Source organism: Bubalus kerabau, chromosome 6, assembly GCF_029407905.1.
Source record: "Bubalus kerabau isolate K-KA32 ecotype Philippines breed swamp buffalo chromosome 6, PCC_UOA_SB_1v2, whole genome shotgun sequence".
Lineage (NCBI taxonomy): Eukaryota > Metazoa > Chordata > Mammalia > Artiodactyla > Bovidae > Bubalus > Bubalus kerabau.
In genome coordinates, this window is record NC_073629.1 from 20558135 (window position 1) to 20579663 (window position 21529).

A 21529-nucleotide genomic window follows, 5' to 3' on the forward strand; every position below is an offset into this window, starting at 1 on the left:
ACCTGGTTGACATCTAAAATTCCACTGGGCAAAAACAACTAACTCTTCATCTTGAATTCTCTTCCTTACCAAATGGACCAATTATATGGTCTTCCTTATTATAAAAATTTTTAATAATCTCTGACCCCTCTTCTTTACTTAACACCTACAGTCTCTTGCCAACTCCTGCTGCTTCTTTTACAACTCTGTAGCCTGTTGGCAAATGCCTCATTCTTCCCCGGTCTGTTGAAACCTGGGATCCATACTTCCTGCCTCCCCAGTTGTTCCAACTCCCCTTTCAACCTGCAGAGTTGCTAGAAGTTTCATCCTGCCATAGCCCTGAGTAGAGCTTGGAAGGCCTTTCAGAATGTAGAGTTGTGTTCCAACCTCCTTTAACTGCCACCTTCCAGCCCCAAAGTAGTGCAGAGTACTGCAAGTATATGTACTCTCATCATCAAAGGTTCCCTCAGTTATGAATCCGTCCCTTTTTTTTCTGCCGCCAGCCTCACACCAGTTTTTCCTCCTCACCAAGCTAGGAATTGAGAGGAAGTGATGGATGAGAAGCTGAGGCCTGTGGGGGTAACAAGGACCAGACCACAGGGATATGGGATCCCCTGCGTGCTCAGCTAGTTTTCTGCTTGCTGCACTCTTCCTGGAGCCCGCTGCTTCTTCCACACCTTCTGCATTACCAGGGTGCAGCCCAACCGGTTTCATTTCTTAACTAAAAAAAAAAACGAAAAAATGATACAGTATGGATTTCGAAAGGATCGGGATTTTTTTCCCTTTAAATGAATAAATATGAAAATATCAGGCTCTTTGGCCCTGTTTTTGTGGAGGCAGAGCAGAGGACTGCCGCACCCAGGGAGATCCAACAAGCTTCTGCTGTCCAGCCCTGCTCCTCCCAGCGCAGCCAGGGCCCTTGCTCTTCCCTATTCTCACCAGAGAGGCACAAGTGCTCCATCCCTTCCAGCGGCAGGCGGAGAGAAGAGAAAGGGTCTGTTGTTTTTCTCTCCTTGTTTCTCTCGCTCACTGCTGATCACCAAGCTGCTGACCAGGTCAGAAACCCCGAATGGAAATCCGCCAGTGCCGGGCAGGCTCCTCCTCCTTCGGGGAGCTTGTCCTTGACTGATTTTTCTTTGTCCCGATGGTGAAAAAAGAGAGAGCGAGAAAGAAGAAAAGAAAAACCACAAACTTCCTTTGAAAACCAGCGCTTGTAGACTGGGCCTGGAGCGCGCGCCCTGGACGCGGGGATTCAGAAATCCTGAAGACGCTCTGAGCGAACAGGGACGCACCTGGGCTGCACCCGTGCCTGCCTGCACCCTTCTCCAGGGCCCCCCGGTCGTGGGCGTGAGCCCGGAAGTAGCCACGAGCCAGCCGGGACCGCCGCTCGTAAACCTGGGGAAACCTGTGTAGACTCTGGCGTTGACAGCTGGGAGGCGGCCGGGACTGTGGCGGCGCCCCACTCTGAGCCCACCTCCCTCACCGCAGTCCGGGAGTTGAACCCTCCTTCGAAGTCCTGGAACAGCCCCCACTTCTTTAAGGTAAAAACCGTCTTAACCATTTCCTTCACCTTTTCCCCTTTTCCTCTCTAGCTTTGGGGAGGTGACACCGCCTATCCTCCCACCCTGGGTCTCTGTACGTTTGGGTTTCTAGAGGCGCTCGGGCAGAAGGAGTAAGTAAAAGAGATGCTACCTTTCCCCCGTTTAATTACACCTTCCCCCTCTCCCTTGCTAACAAGTAGACAGGGCACTGTGGTGGACTTATTCTGAGGGGAAAATCTAAACCATTAGTTGCGTGAAGATTTGGGTCAGAGTGAGAGGGAGATTGGAGGGGAGCCCTACGCTCTTGAAGGGAGAGTCAAGTTCCTGGGGAGCGGGGGTGGGAGGGGGGACGTGTCTTCTTGAAGCTACAGACCTGATTCCTGCATTCTTCCAACTTCTGGCTATTTATTGCCACTGGCTAGGGAGGAGCAGGGGCTGTTTTACCTCCTCTGTCTGCCACCAGAGGATGATTCCAGAAAGTATAGGACTTAGTTAAGAGGGGAAGAATGAATTCCTTGTTTGTTTAAGTACCTGTGAGTCTCAAAATGCATCCTGCTCTGGAGTACTCCATGCTCACTCCACCAGTGTGCACCCTGTAGCCTGGAACTCTTCCATTACACTCCCTCCCCTCTTCTGAAGGATTAGCCCTCTTAGCTTTCAACCCAGTTTCTCTGAGACCCAGCTTCCTCTGGAAGTCCAGTTCTGGGTTCTTTTGGCTCACTGGACTGCCCAGCCCCCACTTAATTATAGATCATTTCTGGCATTTGGATAGAAAAGATAAGAAGTAAGCCCTGTTTTCCTCCAGGCTTTTAAAAAATTGTCCCAGGCTCTGGTTTCTGCTTCTGAGGCTCATTCTAAATGTCATTTGGGAAGGAAGGAAAAAAGGAGAGAGATTAAAAAAAAAAAAGGTGTAAGGCCTGCGGGCAAATTTTGCTACTCTGATTCTAAATTAATCACATGGAAATAAGATGCAGCTAGCATAGATTGGAAAATCCCATGGACGGAGGAGCCTGGTAGGCTGCAGTCCATGAGGTCGCTAAGAGTTGGACACGACTGAGCGACTTCATTTGACTTCACTTTCATGCATTGGAGAAGGAAATGGCAACCCACTCCAGTGTTCTTGCCTGGAGAATCCCAGGGACGGGGGAGCCTTGTGGGCTGCTGTCCATGGGGGTCTCACAGAGTGGGACACGACTGAAGCGACTTAGCAGCCACAGCAGCAGCATAGATTATATTTGAATCAGAAGGATGATCAATTTGGGTGACTAGTGTTATTTCCATAACTTTTACATTCCTCAACTTCACCTCCGAGGCTTTACCTTAGCCCTAAATCCTACCTGATTGCGAAAGAAAGCATAGTCTCAGGTTAGGAGGAAGCAAGAGAAAAGATTTCTAACAAGTTTATTTCTCCACCTTTCTCACCCTGACCAAGGTGAAGAGGGGAGCAAGGAGGTTGAAGGGAGATATTTTCCAGGAGGCAGGGTTTGTGGCTTTTTATCATCTACGATCCATGGTGTTAATTAAATGTCATGCTTAGTGCTGGGAGAGAGCAGGTTAAACAGGTCCAGAGTGACATTTAAAATGACCTAGATGGGAATAGATTGAAACAACATTTGCATAGATAGGTGAATGTAGAGGGAGTAATTTTTTTAATGTAAATCAATAATCAGTATTTTCATATTCCATGTAGTGAGCAAGGGAATACTGGGTTTGAGCAGTTTTCAGAGCATAGAGGAACTGAGGAGAAGTTGCTATCCCAACTCCAGCTGGCAAGAGAAGCTTACTGGAAGAACGGGGCTGGGGGTGGGGTGGGACAAGTTGTACCTCTAACCTGAAATCACTTAGCAGATCCCATCTGTTTCAAGTCACCTTGCCCGCATTTCCCCTCTCCAGCCTACAGGAAGCTCCTCCCAGGACCTTTTTGTTGTGGTTTGCAATTGTATAAAGCTGGAATTGTAAAGGTGGAGTCCTTCAAGGAGAATGACTTCTTTCTCACCAGTGTTTCCCCTTTAGGGGTTTGATACTGACTCTTTTTCTCCACCCCAAGCTCTGTTTAGCTCTTTGGCCTTGGGATGAAGCAGAGAAAACAGGACCCTAAAGATATATGCCCTGTGTGCTCAGGATGTTCCCTGAAGAGTCAAGGGCAGGGGTGGGGGATGAGACAGAGGAGTCACCTTCATTCCAGCTATGGTGGGTTTTACTGACACAATGCTTACTTCAAGGTTAGCTAAAGATCACCATATTAAGATTACTGTCAATATTGTATAACATTTCTTTCTCCATCTCTTTTCCTTCTTTCTCCTTTTGCTCTCCCTTTCTATCTTGTCTTCATTCCTTGTTGTTTCTGTTTCAGGAAAGCTGACGCCACCCAATGTCCTCAATCCCACCAGAATTATCCCTTCCAAACCTTCGAGTCCTGTACCCTCTTTGGTCCCATCTGGTCACAGCAAGTTAGAGGTGACAGCTCAGCCTGGGACCCTTCTGTTTAACCTAAAACTGTACTGCCCGTAGCCTGGAGTGGCTGAACAGACGCTCACCAAGCCTTCTGCACTACATTCCTTTGCCAAATTTTTCTGGGTCTGTTTACTTTTCAGCCCAATGATTTCCTTCTTATTGGATCCGTCTCCCTTTTGCATATCAAGCTTAGAGTAAGGTCAGTCTCTGAGGACATTAAAGCCCTTTAGTGCCCCTCAGTCAGCCCTTCCTGACCATGGAACACCATCAACCTGAGCATCCAGCCGCTGGTGAGACCAGGACTGCAGAAGCGGTCAGCCCTGAAAACCACAAGGTCTTGTCAGAACCCAAAGAGCACCCTCAGGACAAGGATGCCAAAGAGGCGGACGGGGCAGCTGGAGAGCAGGAGCCAGTAGACCAAGCTTCACTGCCAGCCCAAGGCCAGGATAGCTTCGAGTCCCCTCTACCAGATGCTAGCTCAAGCCAACCAGGACCAGCCCGGGAGACTCGACCTGAGACAGAGACAGCGGGGGCCTGCTCCAGGCTCCAGGAGCTTCCCCAGTCCCCTAGGGCCCGACAGCCTGAGCTAGACTTCTACTGTGTCAAGTGGATCCCCTGGAAAGGAGAACAGACACCTATCATCACCCAGAGCGCCAATGGCCCTTGCCCTCTCATCGCCATCGCGAACATCCTTTTTCTTCAGTGGAAGGTAAGAGGGAGTTTGGATGGGGTCTTAGGAAATGTTGATCATTCTGCATTTCTCAAACCTGTCAAACTTTCCAGGTTTTTCTTCCTTTATCTCCAGGTTGAACAAATGAGATCAGATATTTGCAAAACAAGACAATTATCTGTCCTACTCCTGCGCCTTCCACTGTCTAGCAAATGGGAATGCCTTGCAATTCTTCCCATTCAGTCCCTTGCTCCAGTTGCAAGCCGTTTTTGCCCACCACACCTGACTGCTGGATAAGCCCTGCCCTCCTGCCTTTCTCTGGGTTCCTCCTTCAGTGCTCCATGAAGGAAAGCACACACCTGGCTCACTTTTTTTTTTATTTAATTTATTAATTTTTGGCTGTGCTGCATCTTTGTTGCTGCACACAGGCTTTCTCTAGTTGTGGCCGGGTGGGGGCTACTCCTTGTTGTGGTGCGTGGGCTTAGTTGCCACATGGCATGTGGAATATTCCCAGACCAGGAATCAAACTTTGTCCCCTGCATTGGCAAGCAGATTCTTTACCAATGACTGACCAACTCTTTGATCTCTCCTTGCCTCCAGGTAAAGCTGCCACCTCAGAAAGAAGTGATCACGTCTGACGAGCTCATGGCCCATCTCGGTGAGTGACTGGGCCTTCAAGAGGAATTACCTGAAAGGTTCCAGTGCTATCTACTGAGCCAGAAATCCAGAGTATTGAGGGACTCCTCATTCAGGGATCTTATGTGGCAGGGAGGGTAAAGGTCTATAGGGTTTCTCTGCAAGGCTGGGGAATGAAAAGCAAAAATCAAGGTGTCAGGAGTCCTGGGTCGTCACCCTCATTCTTCCATTAACTTTCACATGGGACCTTGAGTGGGTCCTTCACCTTTTGTGGCTTCTTTCTTCCTCTGAGAAACAAAGGCCCTTTGCAACTCTGAAAATCTGTGGTTCTGTGATATACCTCTGTTTTCTTAGAGAAGAGGAAGCAGCTTTTGGGACAGTGGTGGGGTAAGCTGATAAGGAATCCTGTCTTGTAGGAGACTGCCTTCTGTCCATCAAACCTCAGGAAAAGTCAGAGGGACTTCAGCTTAATTTTCAGCAGGTGAGGTGAAAGGTCTGTGAACTGGGGGCTTGCAGGTTCATAAGGGGCACCCAGGCTATTAAGAGAAGCCTTTCTGATGCTTCTCAAGAGGGTTCTTTGAACCATCATTTCTTTCTGCAGGAGGGAGAGAGTGTATCTCTGTCTTAGAAAACATGTTCATTTACATAAGATAAAGAAGGATTGAGAAAAGGGAGGACTTTCCATTGTAAGAGGAAACCAGGGGGAAAAAGCAACAAGATTAATTGTTGTGTTTTTTTTTTTTTTTTTCTGGAGGTAGGAGTGGAACAAGAAGAGGGAAGGCTAGAATATCCATCATTTTCTTTTTCCACCAGTTTTATTGATATATAATCGACATATAATACTGTGTAAGGTTTATTTTTTCATTTCATTTTATTTTTTAATTGAAGTATAGTTGATTTACAATACTGTGTTAGTTTCAGGTGTATAGTGTGGTGATTCAGTATTTTTGCAGATTAAATTCTGTAATAAGTTATCTTAAGATACTGGGTATCTTATAATTAGATTGGCTGGGTATATGGGACTTCCCTGGTGGTTCAGTGATTGAGACTCTGTGCTTCCAATACAGAGGGCATGGGTTCGATCCCTGATTGGGGAACTAAGATCCCACGTGCCTCACAGCCAATAAACAAGTAAATAAATAAAATTTTTTTTAAAAAGATACTGGGTATAATTCCATGTGGTATACAGTATATCCTTGTTGCTTATCTATAACACTAAGTTTAAAATGCACAGTGTGCTGATTTGACCTATCCATCGTTTTCTTTTCCACCCCAGAATGTGGACGATGCCATGACAGTGCTGCCTAAACTGGCCACAGGTCTGGATGTCAATGTGCGGTTCACAGGCGTCTCTGATTTCGAGTACACGCCTGAGTGCAGTGTCTTTGACCTCCTTGGCATTCCTCTGTACCATGGCTGGCTTGTTGATCCCCAGGTGAGGATGGGAGGGCCCAAATGAGACAGCCAGCTCAAGCTGAGAGAGAAGCAGCATTTTGTGGGGTTGGGGTTAGGGAGGTAGGGAGTAGATTGGCTAGGGAGGGGATTGGGCTTTCAAGGTTGGATTCGGTGTGGAATTCCTTTAGTTTTTAACTTTTGGGGGTAACATTCAAACACAAGCAAGCAATATGAAGATGGGTCAGTTCTTTAGACATCACAAGTTTCAGGAAGCTTTTGTCATAGGGTTGCAATCCTTGTGGGCTTGGTTCACTTCCTTCCTAAAAAAAGCTCTCCATTTTTGGGGGTACCACACCACCCCACTGCCCATGCAGAGTCCTGAGGCTGTGAGTGCAGTCGGGAAGCTGAGTTACAACCAGCTGGTAGAGAAGATCATCACCTGCAAGCACTCCAGTGACACCAATCTCGTGACAGAAGGTGACATTCCTCCCTTCTCAGCAATCTTATGTGGAGGGAATTATGGCTACTGAGGCTTAGTGTTTATTGTCTGTCTTTCCACCACCATGTCCCATGAGAATGTAGGCACCAGGAGCAGGAGTTTGGGGAGTTGTCTGTTTCGTTCACTGATGTATCCCCTGGTACCTAGTGCAGTGCCTGGTTGCTCCGTTAGCATCTGTTTGTTTATCTGGCTGAGTCTTAGTTGTGACATGCGGGATTTTTTTTAGTGGCAGCATGGGCTTCCCAGGTGGTTCAGTGGGTAAAGAATGTGCCTGCAGTGCAGGACATGCAGGAGACTCAAGTTTGATCCCTGGGTTGGGAAGATCCCCTGGAGGAAGGGCATGGCAATCCACTCCAGTTTTTTTGCCTTGCGAATCCCCGTGGACAGAGGAGCCTGGTGGGCTACAATCCATAGGGTTGCAAAGAGCAGGACACGAGTGAAGCGACCTAGCATGCGTGTACACCTGCATCTTTCTCTCTCATTTTTTAAAAATAATTATTTATTTATCTGCGGAGGGTCTTAGTTGTGGCATGTGGAATCTAGTTCTCTGACCTGGGCCCTCTGCATTGGGAGCATAGAGTCTTAGCCACTGGACCACCAGGGAAGTCCCCACCTGCGTCTCTTAGTTGTGCTGTTTGGCATCTAGTTTCCCGACCAAGAATCGAATCCGGGCTTCCTGATTTGGGAGCTCGGAGTCTTAGCCACTGGACCACCAGGGAAGTTCAGCATCTGTTGAATGGATGAATTTAACCAGGCTTCAAGGAAGGGATTTCCCAAGGTGGGACTGATCCCTAGGGCTTTGATAGGGGCTCTCTGGATGATCCTCCTGTGGACTTTGGATTTGAGTCCCCTGTCCCTCTTTTCTTGTCCTTGCTGCCAGGCCTGATTGCAGAGCAGTTTCTGGAGACCACTGCTGCCCAGCTGACCTACCATGGCCTATGTGAACTAACAGCAGCTGCCAAGGAGGGCGAACTTAGCGTCTTTTTCCGGAACAACCACTTCAGCACTATGACTAAGCATAAGGTGATTCGGGTTTGGAGGTGGGAGGTTGGAATGCTGTCTATTTCCTCATGCCTATTTCTTCCGGGTCAGTATTTCAGTCAGGATAAGGTAGATTATGCTGTGGTAACAAATGACCCCTAAAATCCCTGTGGTTCACCATGACAAAGGTTTATTTCTCATTCATGTTGCGTGTCCACTATGGGTTGGCTACTGTTCTGTCCCACATCATCTTCAGTCTGGGGCCCTGGCTGACAAAACAGCCTTTCTCTGGAACATAGGAGAGCGAGAGGAACACACCATGCACGGCGTTGGCTCTGCTATCTCACTGGCCAGAGTGAAACGTAAGGAGTGAGCTTGCCATCAGTGGGCCAAGAAAGTGCACGTCCTCTCCCAGGAAGGAGCAGTGGAAGTTTTGAATAATACTGTAGTTTTCCAAGGCTTCCCTCGTGGCTTAGACTGTAAAGAATCTGCCTGTAGTGCAAGAGACCCGGGTTTGATCCCTGGGTTGGGAAGATCCTCTGGAGAATAGAATGGCAACCCATTCCTGTATTCCTGCCTAGAGAATTCCATGGAAAGAGGAGCCTGGTGGGCAACAGTCTATGGTGTCGCAAAGAGTCGAACACGAGCGAGCGACTAACACACACATAGTTGTCCAAAGCTAGAAATTGTCTAAGCATTCTAGGAATTGAGTAGAAGAGGAAAGATCTTTGGCTCTTAAAGGATTTATCCTCATAGGCATTCCGTGAGCCCAGAGAACCTCAGGAAGTAGGGTAGGAAGACTCCCACCCCACAGTGCTTGACCGCAGTGACTGCCACACTTACATGCCACTGACCATGCCCTCAGACAGCCCTTCTGCCCACAGCCGTGTGTACTCAGCGAGAGGTCCACGCACTCACACTGCACGTTTCAGCTAGCGTGCCGACCAGTCACAGGGGCTCTGCAAAGCTCAGGTCACTTCTGCCGCGCGCTACTCCTGCCGCCCGTCCCACCAGCACGTGTGTTCTCTCCCGCACAGGGCCACTTGTACCTACTGGTCACTGACCAGGGCTTTCTACAGGAGGAGCAAGTGGTGTGGGAGAGCCTGCACAATGTGGACGGAGACAGCTGTTTCTGTGACTCTGACTTTCACCTCAGTCACTCCCCGGGCAAGGGACCCGGGACGGGAGGTGGGAGTGGCTCCCCAGAAAAGCAGCGGCAGGTCGACCAGGTGTGTGGGGCCTTGGGGGCTGGGGTGGGGTGCAGAGAGCGTGTCTGCCTCGGAGAGCTTTGTGCCCAAGGCGGGCAGCCTGTATCTTATCTTCTAGAGACTGTAACTTATGACACCCGGACCCCTCTCTGGGCTCTGTGGACCATCTCTGTGCTTGGTGTGTGTTCTCTGGCATCACAGATAAAATACACGACTGTGTGTTTCTCTCTGGAGGAGGAGTGGGGAGATTGGAAGGATAAGGAAAGGCTGAGCTGGTTTGGAAGCCGAAGCCCAGCCTGGCCAGCCCCCTGCCCCAGCCTCCCTCACTGCCCTTGTTCTTGCCCCTGTCTCTAGGACTACCTGATCGCCTTGTCCCTGCAGCAGCAGCAGCCCCCGCCCCAGGGCACATCGGGTCTGAGCGACTTGGAACTGGCCCAGCAGCTTCAGCAAGAGGAGTACCAGCAGCACCAAGTGGCCCAGGCTGCCCCTGCACGGGCCCCGTCACCGCAGGTGGGCCTGCTCCTCCTTGCTCTTAGTGCTGCCCCTCCAGCATCCCCGCATCCCCAGCGTGCCACTCCTGCTTCCCCTGATCCAGACTTGTTATTGCCACCAGCATCTCTTCAAGGTTTCCCTCGGGGCCCTTCTGTCTGTCCCTCTGCCCTGGGTCCCCTCCTGTCTTTCTCTCCCCACGGCCCCCTCCCAGTCCTGACCCTGCTTCCATCTAGAGTCCCTGTCCTTGTTCCGCCATGGTCGATGGGTGACCAGCTGTTAAATCTGACACAGGGGAGAGGAGCTGCATCTGGACGCCCAGCTGCTGAGCGTCGGCAAAGGCCGAAGCAAGAGTCCGACTGTGTCCTTCTGTAGCCCTGCTCGGGCCCAGCTGCCTTGCCTCCGCTTTCAGAGGTGGGGGCTATTTGCTTGCTCCCCCTCAACTTGAGATATGCAGGGTAACTTATTTATGGGATGTTGGGGATCAGAGCAGGCAGTGAATGCTAAGGTCAGACTTGGTGACCTCTTTGCCCTCATGTGCTGCCTCCTCTTCCTCCCAACTATCCAGGACAACATTGGAGTTGATGGGGTGGAGGATTTCTGATTTCTAACTCTTTTCCCCCAGAATAGTCACATTAATGTACAGACTCAGGCTCTAGGGTGAAGTTCCTGTCTAGAATCCATCTCTGCTACTTCCCACCCCTGACTAGCTGGGTACATCCTATAGGCCCATCCGAATCCATCCATCCATCCGTTTGTTTCAGGGTTTGATTTGGGTTTCTATCTCTATTATTTGTAATGCCTTCCTAGGGGTTTGGAAATAAAACTTCTTTCCTGAAATCTGTTGTTTGCCTTACCCTGCAGTGGTTAAGTATTTGACCCAATTGAGGAATGCAAAGCGTGGTGGGGGTGGGAGGGGTGCAGGGATGGTAGAGGCTAGAGGGGGTGGCCTGTCATTTCTAATAGAGCCAGCAGGGGGAGCCAAAAGTCCACTTTGTCCTTTCTTGTGTGTGTGTTTTTTTTTGTTTTTTTTTTTCCTTCATGTGGTTGTTGCTGTTTACCCACTCCAGTATTCTTGCCTGGAGAATTCCATGGACAGAGAGCCTGGCGGGCTACAGTCCATAGGGTCGCAAAGAGTCAGACATGACTGAAGCGACTTAGCATGCACAGGTGTTGTTTAGTTGCTAAGTCATGTTCACCTCTTGCCACAGTATGGACTGTGGCCTGCCCAGCTCCTCTGTCCATGGGGATTCTCCAGGCAAGAATACTTCAATGAGCTGCCATTTCCGTCTCCAGGGGACCTTCCCGACCCAGGGGTCAAACCCGTGTCGCCTGCATTAGCAGGCGGATTCTTTACCCACTGAGTCACCAGGGAAGCCCCTTCTTTTGGAGCTAGTACTCTAAATTGGGAGGTGGGTTTCTAAGTCCCAGCTTTGGACAGATGAATTTGAGGATTGTATGCCCCGCTAACCCACCCAAATGTTCCCATTCAGGGAAAGGGTAGCTTGATCCTCTACTTGCTTCTCAGGTCATACAGACTGTCCTTTGCTACTTCTAGGCATTTCTGGCCTCGTGGTTCCTGGTTCTCACTTATTTTGCCTGAAATTTCCTGGGGAAGAGAGAATAATGGGCGTGAGGGGGATGCACAGAGGAGGCAGGTTGTTGACAACTGCAGTTCAGAGCCTCAAACAGGCCTCCTGTTGAATATCCAAGGGCGCATCAAAGGCACCTCCAGCTTCAAGGCCTCCTCCCAGCCAGTGTCCTGCTCCACCCAAACTTCAGTCAGGGAACACAAATGACAGTGAAGTTTGCCAAAAGAAATCAAGCATCAGCGAGATGTTCTGGCCAGAATTCAGGAAGAATGAATAGGACAGAAACTATCCAAGCGATCTCGTTTTGCACACCCAGGACAGAGCTAGGGGATCCAGGTGCAGGCATCACTTTGAAATGAGAGAGGTGAAGGAATTTAAAAGCAACTTTGAGTTCTGGCCTCAACAAGAAGCTGGAACATGTGGTGCTCAGTGAGGGGTCATTATTTGGAGGCCCAACTGGTCTCCTGCAGGCTCAGCCAAACAAGAGAATCTCAGATCCTTGAAGGTCATGCGGGGATGAGGTCTCAAAGGTCTTCCGCCCGGCACAGGGCTAGTAGGGCTGACCGGCAGTCCCCTTTCACTGCATCCTGCAGACAGGAAAGTCAGATGTTAGAAAGACCTGCCACCATCATGGCTCAGGCACTGTTCTCTCCCTCGTGCTGGTCCAGAGCTTGTTTGGTTTCTAGAGTTCTGCACTAAATTAACCAGAGACCCAGGAGTTCTCCAGGCCATGAATATGCTCCACTGTGTGCAGGGTGGAGGTAAAAGATGAAGCTCTGTGGCTCCAGTTTAAGAACCAGCCAAGCCTCACCTGGAGGGAAGAGTAGAGGGACTTGCCAAATTTCTTTCTGAACTCGGCTCGGATACTTAGAAGATCAGTCTCACTTCGAGAAATAAGGATGCGCATCAGTGCTTGGTAATTGGGTTCAGTCTCCTGGTAGAGGAAGAAACAGAATGGGGATGTGGTGGTAGGGAAATTCTCACAGGGCAGGGATTGGGCCACACGGTGAATTCTTCTAGGGAGTGCTGGTGAGGAGAGAATCAAGGAAAAGAGAAATATACATTATCTAGGGGCAAACATTATCTGTGTCCATCCTCAAGGGAGATGACGTGGCAGGAAAAATCAGTTGCTGCGGGGAATATTTACAGCAATATCACTCATTCCTTCCACATCTTTTCTGGCCTTGCCGTTAGCTTAGAGTCTCACTCCAAGAGCAAGGACTCAAGAAAGGATAGAGATGTGCTACCTGTGAAGACTTACAGCATGATAGTCAAGACACTATTAACAGGGAATGTCTAAGGAGGACACTCACCCTATCCCTAAACTGTCATCGGTTTCTCCTGGTTAGACCCCTGAGGTTCAGCATCATTCTCTTTCTCCTGTACCTGCAACAGGCCTCTTGCCTTTTGGTTAAGGACAGTCACGGAGGGTTCAGTTTAGAAATAATAGAGGTATATGTGTGCTAAGTCGCTCCAGTAGTGTCCGACTCTATGCAACCCTATAGACTAGCCTGCCAGGCTCTTCTGTCCATGGTATTCTCCAGGCAAGAATACTGGAGTGGGGCACCATTTATTTCTCCAGGGCAGGGGTCGAACCCACTGTCCCTTATGTCTCCTGCATTGGCAGGAGGGTTCTTTACCACTAGCGCCACCTGTGAAGTGAAAGTCGCTCAGTCGTGTCTGACTCTTTGCCACCCCATGGACTATACAGTCCATGGAATTCACCAGGCCAGAATACTGGATTGGGTAGCCTTTCCCTTCCCCAGGGGATCTTCCCAACCCAGGGATCGAACCCAGGTCTTCCACATTGCAGGCAAATTCTTCACCAGCTGAGCCACAAGGGAAGCCCAAGAATACTGGAGTGGGTAGCCTATCCCTTCTGCAGGACATCTTCCCGACCCAGGAATCAAACTGGGGTCTCCTGCGTTGCAGGCGGATTCTTTACCAACTGAGCTATCAGGGAAGCCCCAATAGAGGTGTCGTGAAATCAGGAGCTATAACTGATTATAATAATGTTATCATGAGAGATTTCTAAATAAAGTATTTTGGTTGCAAAAACCCTGTTTGTGTCATGAGCTGGTACTGCTGCTGCCATCATTTTCTAATATCCTCCTTTTCAGTTTCCTCAGGCACCTGACTTCCGAGACCCTTCCCAAAATTGCCTGAAACCCATACTTATGGCAACCCTACACATCATAACTTCTAGAAGAAACAAATAAAAAATGATGAAGGGAATATAGGATGCTATATTTTATCTGGACTCATTACCTAATTGTCAATGGGCCTGATGGCTACTTTTTTTTTTTCACTTTTAATTTAATCTGATTAGTTTTTTGGCTGCACAGCTTGTGGGATTTTAGTTCCCCGACCAGGGATCGGCAGTCAGAGCACAGAATCCTAACCCCTGGGCTGCTAGGGAATTCCCTGATGGCTACTCTTTTGGATGGCATGTACCATTGGTTTTGTATTGTGACAAAGATTGCTGAATGCTTCCCAGTATCCATTCTTCCCTTCTTGCAACTCTTGTACTCCACAGTTGTAGAACTGGGGTAAGAGTTGCTCATTAAGTGAATATTCCCAGTGTGTAAAGTGGCTCTCCACAATAAACCTATATCAAACATCATTCTTCTCTTGTTACCTGAGGGTATATGTGGCATCTCATACTGCCCTAGGATCTTTATAAAGAACATTCATTTTATGGTTCAAATTGGTCTGAATTTGGACTGCAAGGAGATCCAACCAGTCCATCCTAAAGGAAATCAGTGCTGAATATGCATTGGAAGGACTGATGTTGAAGCCAAAACTCCAATACTTTGGCCACCTGATAAGAAGAGCTGACTCATTTGAAAAGACCCTGATGCTGGGAGGGATTGAGGGCAGGAGGAGAAGGGGACGACAGAGGATGAGATGGTTGGATGGCATAACCAACTCAATGGACATGAGTTTGGGTAAACTCCAGGAGTTGGTGATTAACAGGGAGGCCTGGCGTGCTGCAGTCCATGGGGCTGCAAAGAGTCGGACACGACGAGCGACTGAACTGAATTGTCCTGAGTCAGCCATCACTTAAAGGTCATTTTTCTGAATAAATATTTATCACAATTATGTTTTTACGTATTTCTCACAAAAGAATAGTATGGAAGTATCTTGACTGAGTTTTTCTTTAAAAAAAAAAATTTTTTTTTCCAGAAAAATAAGCCTGCATCACTTCTTGACTCCTTCTTCTAAGATTAAACCCACAATTTATATCCAGGAGTCTAAAGTCCTATAATCCAAATACATTACAATCACTGCTGGAGTACAGGTTCTTTTTATGACAGGAATTTAGAGAACTACAACTTTTCAAGTGAATCCTAGAGTTCACTCATTATAATAGTACAGGATTTATTGGATAAGTACAATAATCTACTGTCAAAATGGAAATCTCTGGATAATAAAATAAATGCTTCCCTGATGGCTCAGTGGTAAAGAATCTGCCTGCCAATGCAGGAGACACGGGTTCAATCCCTAGTGCAGGAAGATCCCATATGCCATGGGGCAATTAAAGCTCGTGTACCACAACTACTGGCCTGAGCTGGAGAGCCCAAGAGCCGCAACTACTGAAGCCCGAGTGCCCCAGAGCCTACGCCCTGCAACAAGAGAAGCCACCACAAGGAGAAGCCCGCACACCACAGCAGAGACCCCACTCGCAGCGACTGAAGAAAGCCCTCACAGCAGTGAAAACCCAGCATAGCCGTAAATAAATAAAAGGAAAATGTTTTAAGAAAGTTTCTGTGTTACATTTTGAATAGTTGTCAATAGGCATCATGGTTTCTCAACCAGTGTACCAAAAACTATTCCATCTTCAAAGTTTGGGTGGGATTTTTATTTATAGGCCTTGGGGGACAGTTGTATTAGGACACCTAGTTGAATGAGCAGAATGACTGGATTCTGTTTATGAAATTACTCAAACCAAGATTGCCAATTTAAGTTTGGATTATATAGAACAAAGTCTGATCAGTATGGAGAAAGGTGATCTTGGGTACCAAGAGTAGGCTATAGCTTATAGTATAGACCAACACCTATGGAATAGACTAGGAGTTGACATGTGGCAGTTAAAATTTGTCCTATAGGATCATTATGTGTATTGTAGGGAGACTGCTGTGTGACCTTGGGCAAGGTACTTAAACTCTCTGTGCTTCAGTTTTTTGTCTATAAACAAGGATGGAGTGTTAATGTAAGGACTTACTGAAACGTGCTCAGCAGAGGCCCTGGCACACAAGGAGCCCCTCAGAAACGGGCGGCTATTTCTTTCTTCTTTTTAGTGTTATCGCCAGCCTCATTCTGGCAACAACTGAACCCGGACAAGGCAGTGTCTTTACAGAGTAAATTCATATCTGTATCTGGCCAACCTAGACATTCGTTGGGCCAAAAATTTTAGCTTTAGGGCCCTGATGGGTCAATGGACTTATCTCTAACCACAGCTCCCTCCTCCACTCTTGACAAGACAATTTGTAAACTTAGGAAAAGAGAGCTACTCCATGTTTACAAAGTAATATGAGATGGTTACCTTAGCAACAGTGTGAAACTTCCTCTCTCTTGCCCAGGAGGTGTCTCCCACCCGTTTCTGTTCCAAAGCAAGGGGAAAGGAGCGTCAGCCTTACCTGGAGGGCTTGATGAAGTTTATCAGCAAAGTACAGGGGTGTGTTCCGGATCACCGAGGCTGGAAGCAAAGAGGCAAAGATGGAGAGAGACCACCGCCATTCCACAGGAGACCTCTGCCTCACGGGTTCCAAGCAGACCACTTACCTAGGTTGAGCAGAGCCACGCAAGCGGCTCCATGGAAACGGGCCCGGACAGTCTTCTCAAACTCATGCCCCGTGTACCACTGGTACTGGTTCAACACTGGTGCACACGGGAGGGAGTTAGAAAAATACATGGGGGAGGCGGTGGTTATCCCAGAGAAGGATGAGCCCTCCCCACCTTCCTCAGCCAGAACTCATCATTAAAGCAAGTTGGAGAGACCGGAAGACTCCTGTGTACCTCGGACAAGGTGTTCGGGATTGCGCTGGGTGAAGACGAGGACCCACGTCCTCTCTGTGCTGGGTCCTTCAGCCTGCTTTAATGCCTGGGAGCAGGGAGTAAATCAGAATCACTGGTTTGGGGATTGGGGAGCCACGGTTATGGTGTTCCCAGAATCCATAAACATGGAAAAGCTTATTTTAACCTATAAATTAGTTGCATTTATTTATCTGTGTAGCACAGCATGTGGGATCTTAGTTCTGCAACCAGGGATAGAACCTATGTCCCCTGCCGTGGAAGGAATTAAATAATCCCCAAATACCCATGAGAGGAGAATGTGTGAGTTCAGGAGTCAGAGTCCAGATGAGTGGAAACAGCTCCATGCGTGACACTGCCTGACAGCCCATGTCCGCCTTACGTCATTGAGGATTCCTTCCCAAGGCAAGGACAGTTTTGCAGGACAAGTGGGTACACAGGTCACCGGCTCTAAGATACAGTGTCTTACGTGCACGACGGTGCAAACTCCCCCGCCCCTTGCTCACCTGGAGGTCCTGTGCAGCCAGGTTATAGTCAATGATTCCAGTGTAGGCCTCGCGGCCCCCCTAGGAGGAGAAACTCTCAGGAGGACTCTTTGGAGGGCAGTTTTTTATCACCAGACCAACAAACCAAACCCTGGTCTTCCCCTAAAGCCCTCTCCTGTTCATTACACTACAGGTGGGTGTTCCCCAGTGGGATAACTCCCTTCCGCCCAGACCAGTCCCCCTTACCTTGGCCAGGGCCAGGAGCAAGTCCCGCAAGATGCCCCTGGTCTCAGACTTGATGTCCTCTGCAGCGTCCACTTGGAAATCTGGGATGGGAGCAGGAGCTCTCTGAATCCTCCTGATTTTTCCCAATGAGGATACCTCCAGGACCTGTCAGATGCCTGTGCCCTGTCAGTCCCGCCATCCCCTGCTTGATGGCCGCTAGTTCCCAGGATGTAAGGCAGAAGCACCACCGTGGCCACCCTGAAAGCGTCTCTAAGCCGCGAGTAACCTGTGCGCTGTGGGGTCGTGCCCTGTGGGGCGGCCTCATCTCCCGGTGCCAGACTGCTGGGGGCGGGAGGCAATCAGTTACTCGGGTGGTGGCCAGACAGTGAAAAGAGGATGGGGGTGCCCATATCGTGATGCAAGATGGCTAGGGCCGGGCCCCCTCCTTGGAAGTGAGGCGAGGTGATGAGGGAGGTAGAATGTGAAGAAAGGAAAGAGCAGGAAAGGGAGAAAAGGAAGGGGAAAAGAGAAGCAGGAAGGGAAAAGGGGTGGGAGAGGGGTTAAGAAAATCGATTTTCCGGGAGGTCCAGCAGTTAAGACTCCACACTTTCATTGCAGGGCACACTGGTTCCATCCATGGTTAAGGAACCAAGATCCCACACGCCCGGGATCTTTTGGCATGGCCAAAAAGTTAAAAAAAAAAGAAAGAAAGAAAGAAAGATAGGCTAAAAAAAAAAAAAAAAGATAGGCTGAGGTAGGACATCAAAGGAAAACTGGGGAAAGCAAGAAAAAGAGGGGGTGTGTTAAGATGAGGGTGAGAAAAAAACTAGTTACCAATTAGTGGGTGAGGCATGTGGCAGTCACTGCAGGGACAGCAGCCAGGGGCCGAGAATTGACACCTACAAGAGCAGGTCCCCACCTTTCCCCCTGGCTGCATCGAGCTTCCATTCAGCCTGGGATGTGGTGTGATGGCAGAATCAGCAAGGGGCTGGGAAGGTGACTGGGGTGCCCTTGGGACGGTCACAGGGCTCAACACTGTCATTACCTCGGGATCCACCCTGGAACCCCAGACTATGACAGTTAATGATTGCTTCTCTCTCTTTAATGATGACAACTGGCTGTCTCCCTGGGGAGACTGAGCCCGGCAGAGGGGGGTAGGGAGGAGGAGGAGAGACCCCAAGGGAACAACAGAAGCAGAAAGGCTCCCAGAGGGCTCACTGCAGGGAGTGCAGGGGAGGCGAAGACTGTCCTGTCCAGCTCTTAGAGCTCCATCCTCCACACTCTTACTGTGTTTGTAGACTGCCAGGCACTCCTGCAGCTGGGGTGGGGTTCGGGTGGCAAGAATTTCCAAGGCCACATCTTCAGCAGAACCTGAGCCCTACAAGAAATTGGGAAGCCACTCTGAGACTGAGCCATGTTGTTAGAATGGTGGGGAGCAGACGCTGACCACTTGTCCTTCTGAGGGTCAACAGCGACTACTTTTCCAGGGGGCTTCTGCCAAGTCCACTCCTCTGGAGTGGGCAAAGGCAAGGCAGTCAACGTATTCTTTCCCTCAATAGGGTCATCACTCCTGGCAAAGCTCCTCTCCTGGTTTCTTCAATGTGCTTAGTTGCTCAGTCCTGTCCGACTCTTTGCGACCCCATGGACTGCAGCCCACCAGGCTCCTCTGTCCATGGGGATTCTCCAGGCATGAATACTAGAGTGGGTTGTCATGCTCTCCTCCAGGGGATCTGCCCAACCCAGGGATCGAACCTTGGTCTCCCACATTGCAGGCAGTTTTTACTGTCTGAACCACAAGGGAAGCCCAAGAATACTTGAATGGGTAACCTATCCCTTCTCCAGGGATCTTCCTGACCCAGGAATTGAATCGGGGTCTCCTGCACTGCAGGTAGATTCTTTACCAGCTGAGCTACCAGGGTACCTTCAAGGCTGTCCTCAATTCCCGGGCATCGAGATGGGCTGCAGGCTGCAGCAGAGTAACCACGATCCTCTCCAGGTTGCCAGAGAGTGCTGCCTGCAAGGACTTCAGTAGGTCCTACAAGAAACAGTCCCCATGGCAGAGGAACAGCATGAGGGGGAGAGTCCCAGGTGTGTGAGGAGGTTTGGGAATATTTGGCTGGCTCTCATCTCAGACCTAACCACCAGACTTCCCTTCCCCCAGCAGACTGGGTTTAGCAGGGGGTAAGGGCTGGTCTCAGCTGGTCTCAACTGCTCTTGTTGTGCCCAAGTTTCCTGGGAGCTTCTCATCCCAGCCCACTGCTCCTGGGAATCAGTGTGGTCTCACCTGCTGGGTGCGTTCGTGGAAGGCTCGAGAGATGAGCTGCCTTTGCTCTCGGCTCCGGTTGGTCAGCACGTCCAGAATGGCAATACAGTCCACACCTGAACCAAGGTGAGGGCTGGCCTGTGAGCCTGGCAGAGCCCTGTCAGGGTCTTTACAGAGTTGAGATCCCCTTAGTCCTTGACTTGAAGCCTCCAGAGGAGGAGATGACAAGGTCTAGGAAAAGCTACATCATCCCTACCACCATTTGATCCTGAAGAAGTTGCCAATGGCATGTAAATCTGACCCAAAGTTAAGCAAAGGTGGCCTGGTACAGTGCAGGAAATGGCCTTTTGGGATCACAGGCTTGCTTTAGAATCCCAGCTATGCAATATTTTGAGCTGTGTGATCTTGGGCAAGGCTTTTGACCTCCCTGAGCCCATTTCCTCATCTGTGAAACGGAAATAGTATGGCTTGCCTCACAGGGCTGTTGTGAAAATGGAGATAAATACCTACTGGGTACCGGACACACAGGAATGAAGGCATTCCACAAACATCTATTGAGTATTGTTAGTTCCTCCTTCTGGCTCCTTGGTCTACAGACTGGTTTCCAAAAGATAGATGCCCAAGCACAGAGGGAAATGGCTCACCTTGGCCTGCTATGGCCTTCAGCAGCCTCTGTACATCCTTGTCCACATTGAAGCTCAAGAAGGTTCTGAGGGTGCCCAGGGTGCCCCAAGCTGCAGTCTGTAAGATAGGGGGGTACCAGAGTCTGCCCATGCTCCTCCCCAGTGACCCAGCCAGGCCCTTGGCATAGCCTCAGGCTAGATCTTCCTTTCCTACTCCTCATCCCACCCCACAGCCTCTGCATTGATATAAAAATAATTTTTAAAAATAATTCCTACAATCCCAGCAGCCCTTACCTTGTTGGCAAGGCCCAGGTGACTGAGGATCTCCTGAGTCAAGGAGAGTCCCATCTTCCCGTGGGTCACAGACATGGTGCTACTGGCTGCCCTGGGGGGAGGGACATAGGAGCCAATTGAGGGGAACGTCCCGCTAGCCCCTCAGGGCCTCTTTATGACCCCCAAGCCTGGGAGTCTGGGAGCCCTTTGCCCACTCCTTTCCCTTGTTGCAGAAAAAAAGAACAACCTGCTTGGCAGGTTGGGGAGCCCAAGGGGAAGGTAAGAATGGTGCCCCCACCTTCCCCACCACTCACCGTCATTAGGAAGCAAGGTTTGATCAGGGATGCTGCCAGACCTAGCACCAAAACAGACCCTCCCAGACTCCAGGGCTGGTCCCCAGGCTCCCCAGCCCCGTGGTCTGAGATGGATGATCCCCTCCTGAGGTCCACCTCCCCTTCCCTTCCATGGCCTGGCTGGTTGTTCCTGGGGCAGTGTGGAGGAGGTGAGGATTAAGTATGCAGAGTGGGAAATAACAGCACCTCCCCTCACCGTCAGCCCCAGATTACAAGTGAGACTGTCACCTGCCCGTCAGCTTCCACCACTGTGCTGCGTGTCTTTCTCCCTCGGAGATTCCCGCTGGAATCTTTAGGTCAGCAGCCACAGTTTCTGAGCTGAGGTAAGTGTGTGTTCTTGTGGGTACATGGGTACCTGGAGAAGGACTCAGGCACTCATGTTAGAAAAGTCCTTTCTCCCTCCCCCAAGTGATCAGCGAGTTCCTACCAATCTCCCCCCTCCCCCAGCATGAGAGCCCAGGTCCAGTGCTTACCCAGAGGTGCTGGGGGCAAAGTGGGTGTCGTCAGACTCTGGCGCGGTGCCTTGTGTGGGCACCAGCTCCGGTGTGGCCTGGTACAGGACAGCGGTATGTGCCGCCCAAGCTGAACAGCCAGTCAGATGACCTCTGCAGCAGACTAGCCCCACCGTCCTCGGGCTCTGGCCCCTCCCAACTGTGGGAGAGGACCAGGCTGTACCGTGTCCCACATGCAAACACCTCCCTACAGCATCTCTCCTCCCAGGAACTGGCCTCAGCCCAAACAAGAGAACTCCGCTTGCCTCTCAGCAGCTTAGCCCTGACACAGGAGGCTTTGTGCACTGCTTTCTCTGTGGGGCTGGTTTGGGACCACA

At 49.8% G+C, this 21529-nt stretch overlaps 2 protein-coding genes across 5 annotated transcripts; one reads left to right on the forward strand and one right to left on the reverse strand.

The window, feature by feature from the left end:
• The first annotated feature begins 921 nt into the window (after positions 1–921).
• MINDY1 (MINDY lysine 48 deubiquitinase 1) lies at positions 922–10692 on the forward strand. 4 transcript variants are annotated; one of them, XM_055584358.1, is made up of 10 exons: positions 922–1520; positions 3874–4683; positions 5245–5302; positions 5697–5761; positions 6557–6715; positions 7050–7152; positions 8055–8197; positions 9193–9384; positions 9718–9873; positions 10147–10692. In XM_055584358.1, the coding sequence occupies exons 2-10, from the start codon at positions 4231–4233 to the stop codon at positions 10225–10227; spliced, it is 1410 nt and encodes a 469-aa protein (XP_055440333.1). In that variant the 5' UTR covers positions 922–1520; positions 3874–4230; the 3' UTR covers positions 10228–10692. The 4 variants fall into 4 exon arrangements, with proteins under 4 accessions (XP_055440333.1, XP_055440336.1, XP_055440335.1 ...); XM_055584361.1 differs by having other exon boundaries at positions 9745–9873; XM_055584360.1 differs by lacking the exon at positions 922–1520 and adding an exon at positions 3488–3742.
• Positions 10693–11589: 897 nt separating this feature from the next.
• ANXA9 (annexin A9) lies at positions 11590–20454 on the reverse strand. Its single transcript, XM_055584377.1, has 12 exons — positions 20369–20454; positions 20096–20192; positions 19473–19567; positions 19110–19223; positions 18476–18566; positions 17210–17289; positions 16985–17044; positions 16464–16548; positions 16230–16325; positions 16085–16143; positions 12256–12378; positions 11590–12031 (listed from the first exon to the last, which is right to left on the reverse strand). The coding sequence occupies exons 1-12, from the start codon at positions 20441–20443 to the stop codon at positions 11969–11971; spliced, it is 1038 nt and encodes a 345-aa protein (XP_055440352.1). The 5' UTR covers positions 20444–20454; the 3' UTR covers positions 11590–11968.
• Between the last annotated feature and the right edge of the window lie 1075 nt (positions 20455–21529).

Bases quoted from the DNA above. Each gene is read 5' to 3' on its own strand.
- MINDY1 (XM_055584358.1), top strand. From the start codon at position 4,231: ATGGAACACCATCAACCTGAGCATCCAGCCGCTGGTGAGACCAGGACT. The intron at 4,684-5,244 runs GTAAGAGGGAGT...CCTTGCCTCCAG, and splicing joins TCCTTTTTCTTCAGTGGAAG to GTAAAGCTGCCACCTCAGAA. The intron at 9,874-10,146 runs GTGGGCCTGCTC...AATCTGACACAG, and splicing joins CACGGGCCCCGTCACCGCAG to GGGAGAGGAGCTGCATCTGG.
- ANXA9 (XM_055584377.1), bottom strand. From the start codon at position 20,443: ATGTCTGTGACCCACGGGAAGATGGGACTCTCCTTGACTCAGGAGATC. The intron at 17,045-17,209 runs GTAAGGGGGACT...TTCTCCTCCTAG, and splicing joins TGCTCCTGGCCCTGGCCAAG to GGGGGCCGCGAGGCCTACAC. The intron at 12,379-16,084 runs GTAAGGCTGACG...TTCCTCTACCAG, and splicing joins AACTTCATCAAGCCCTCCAG to GAGACTGAACCCAATTACCA.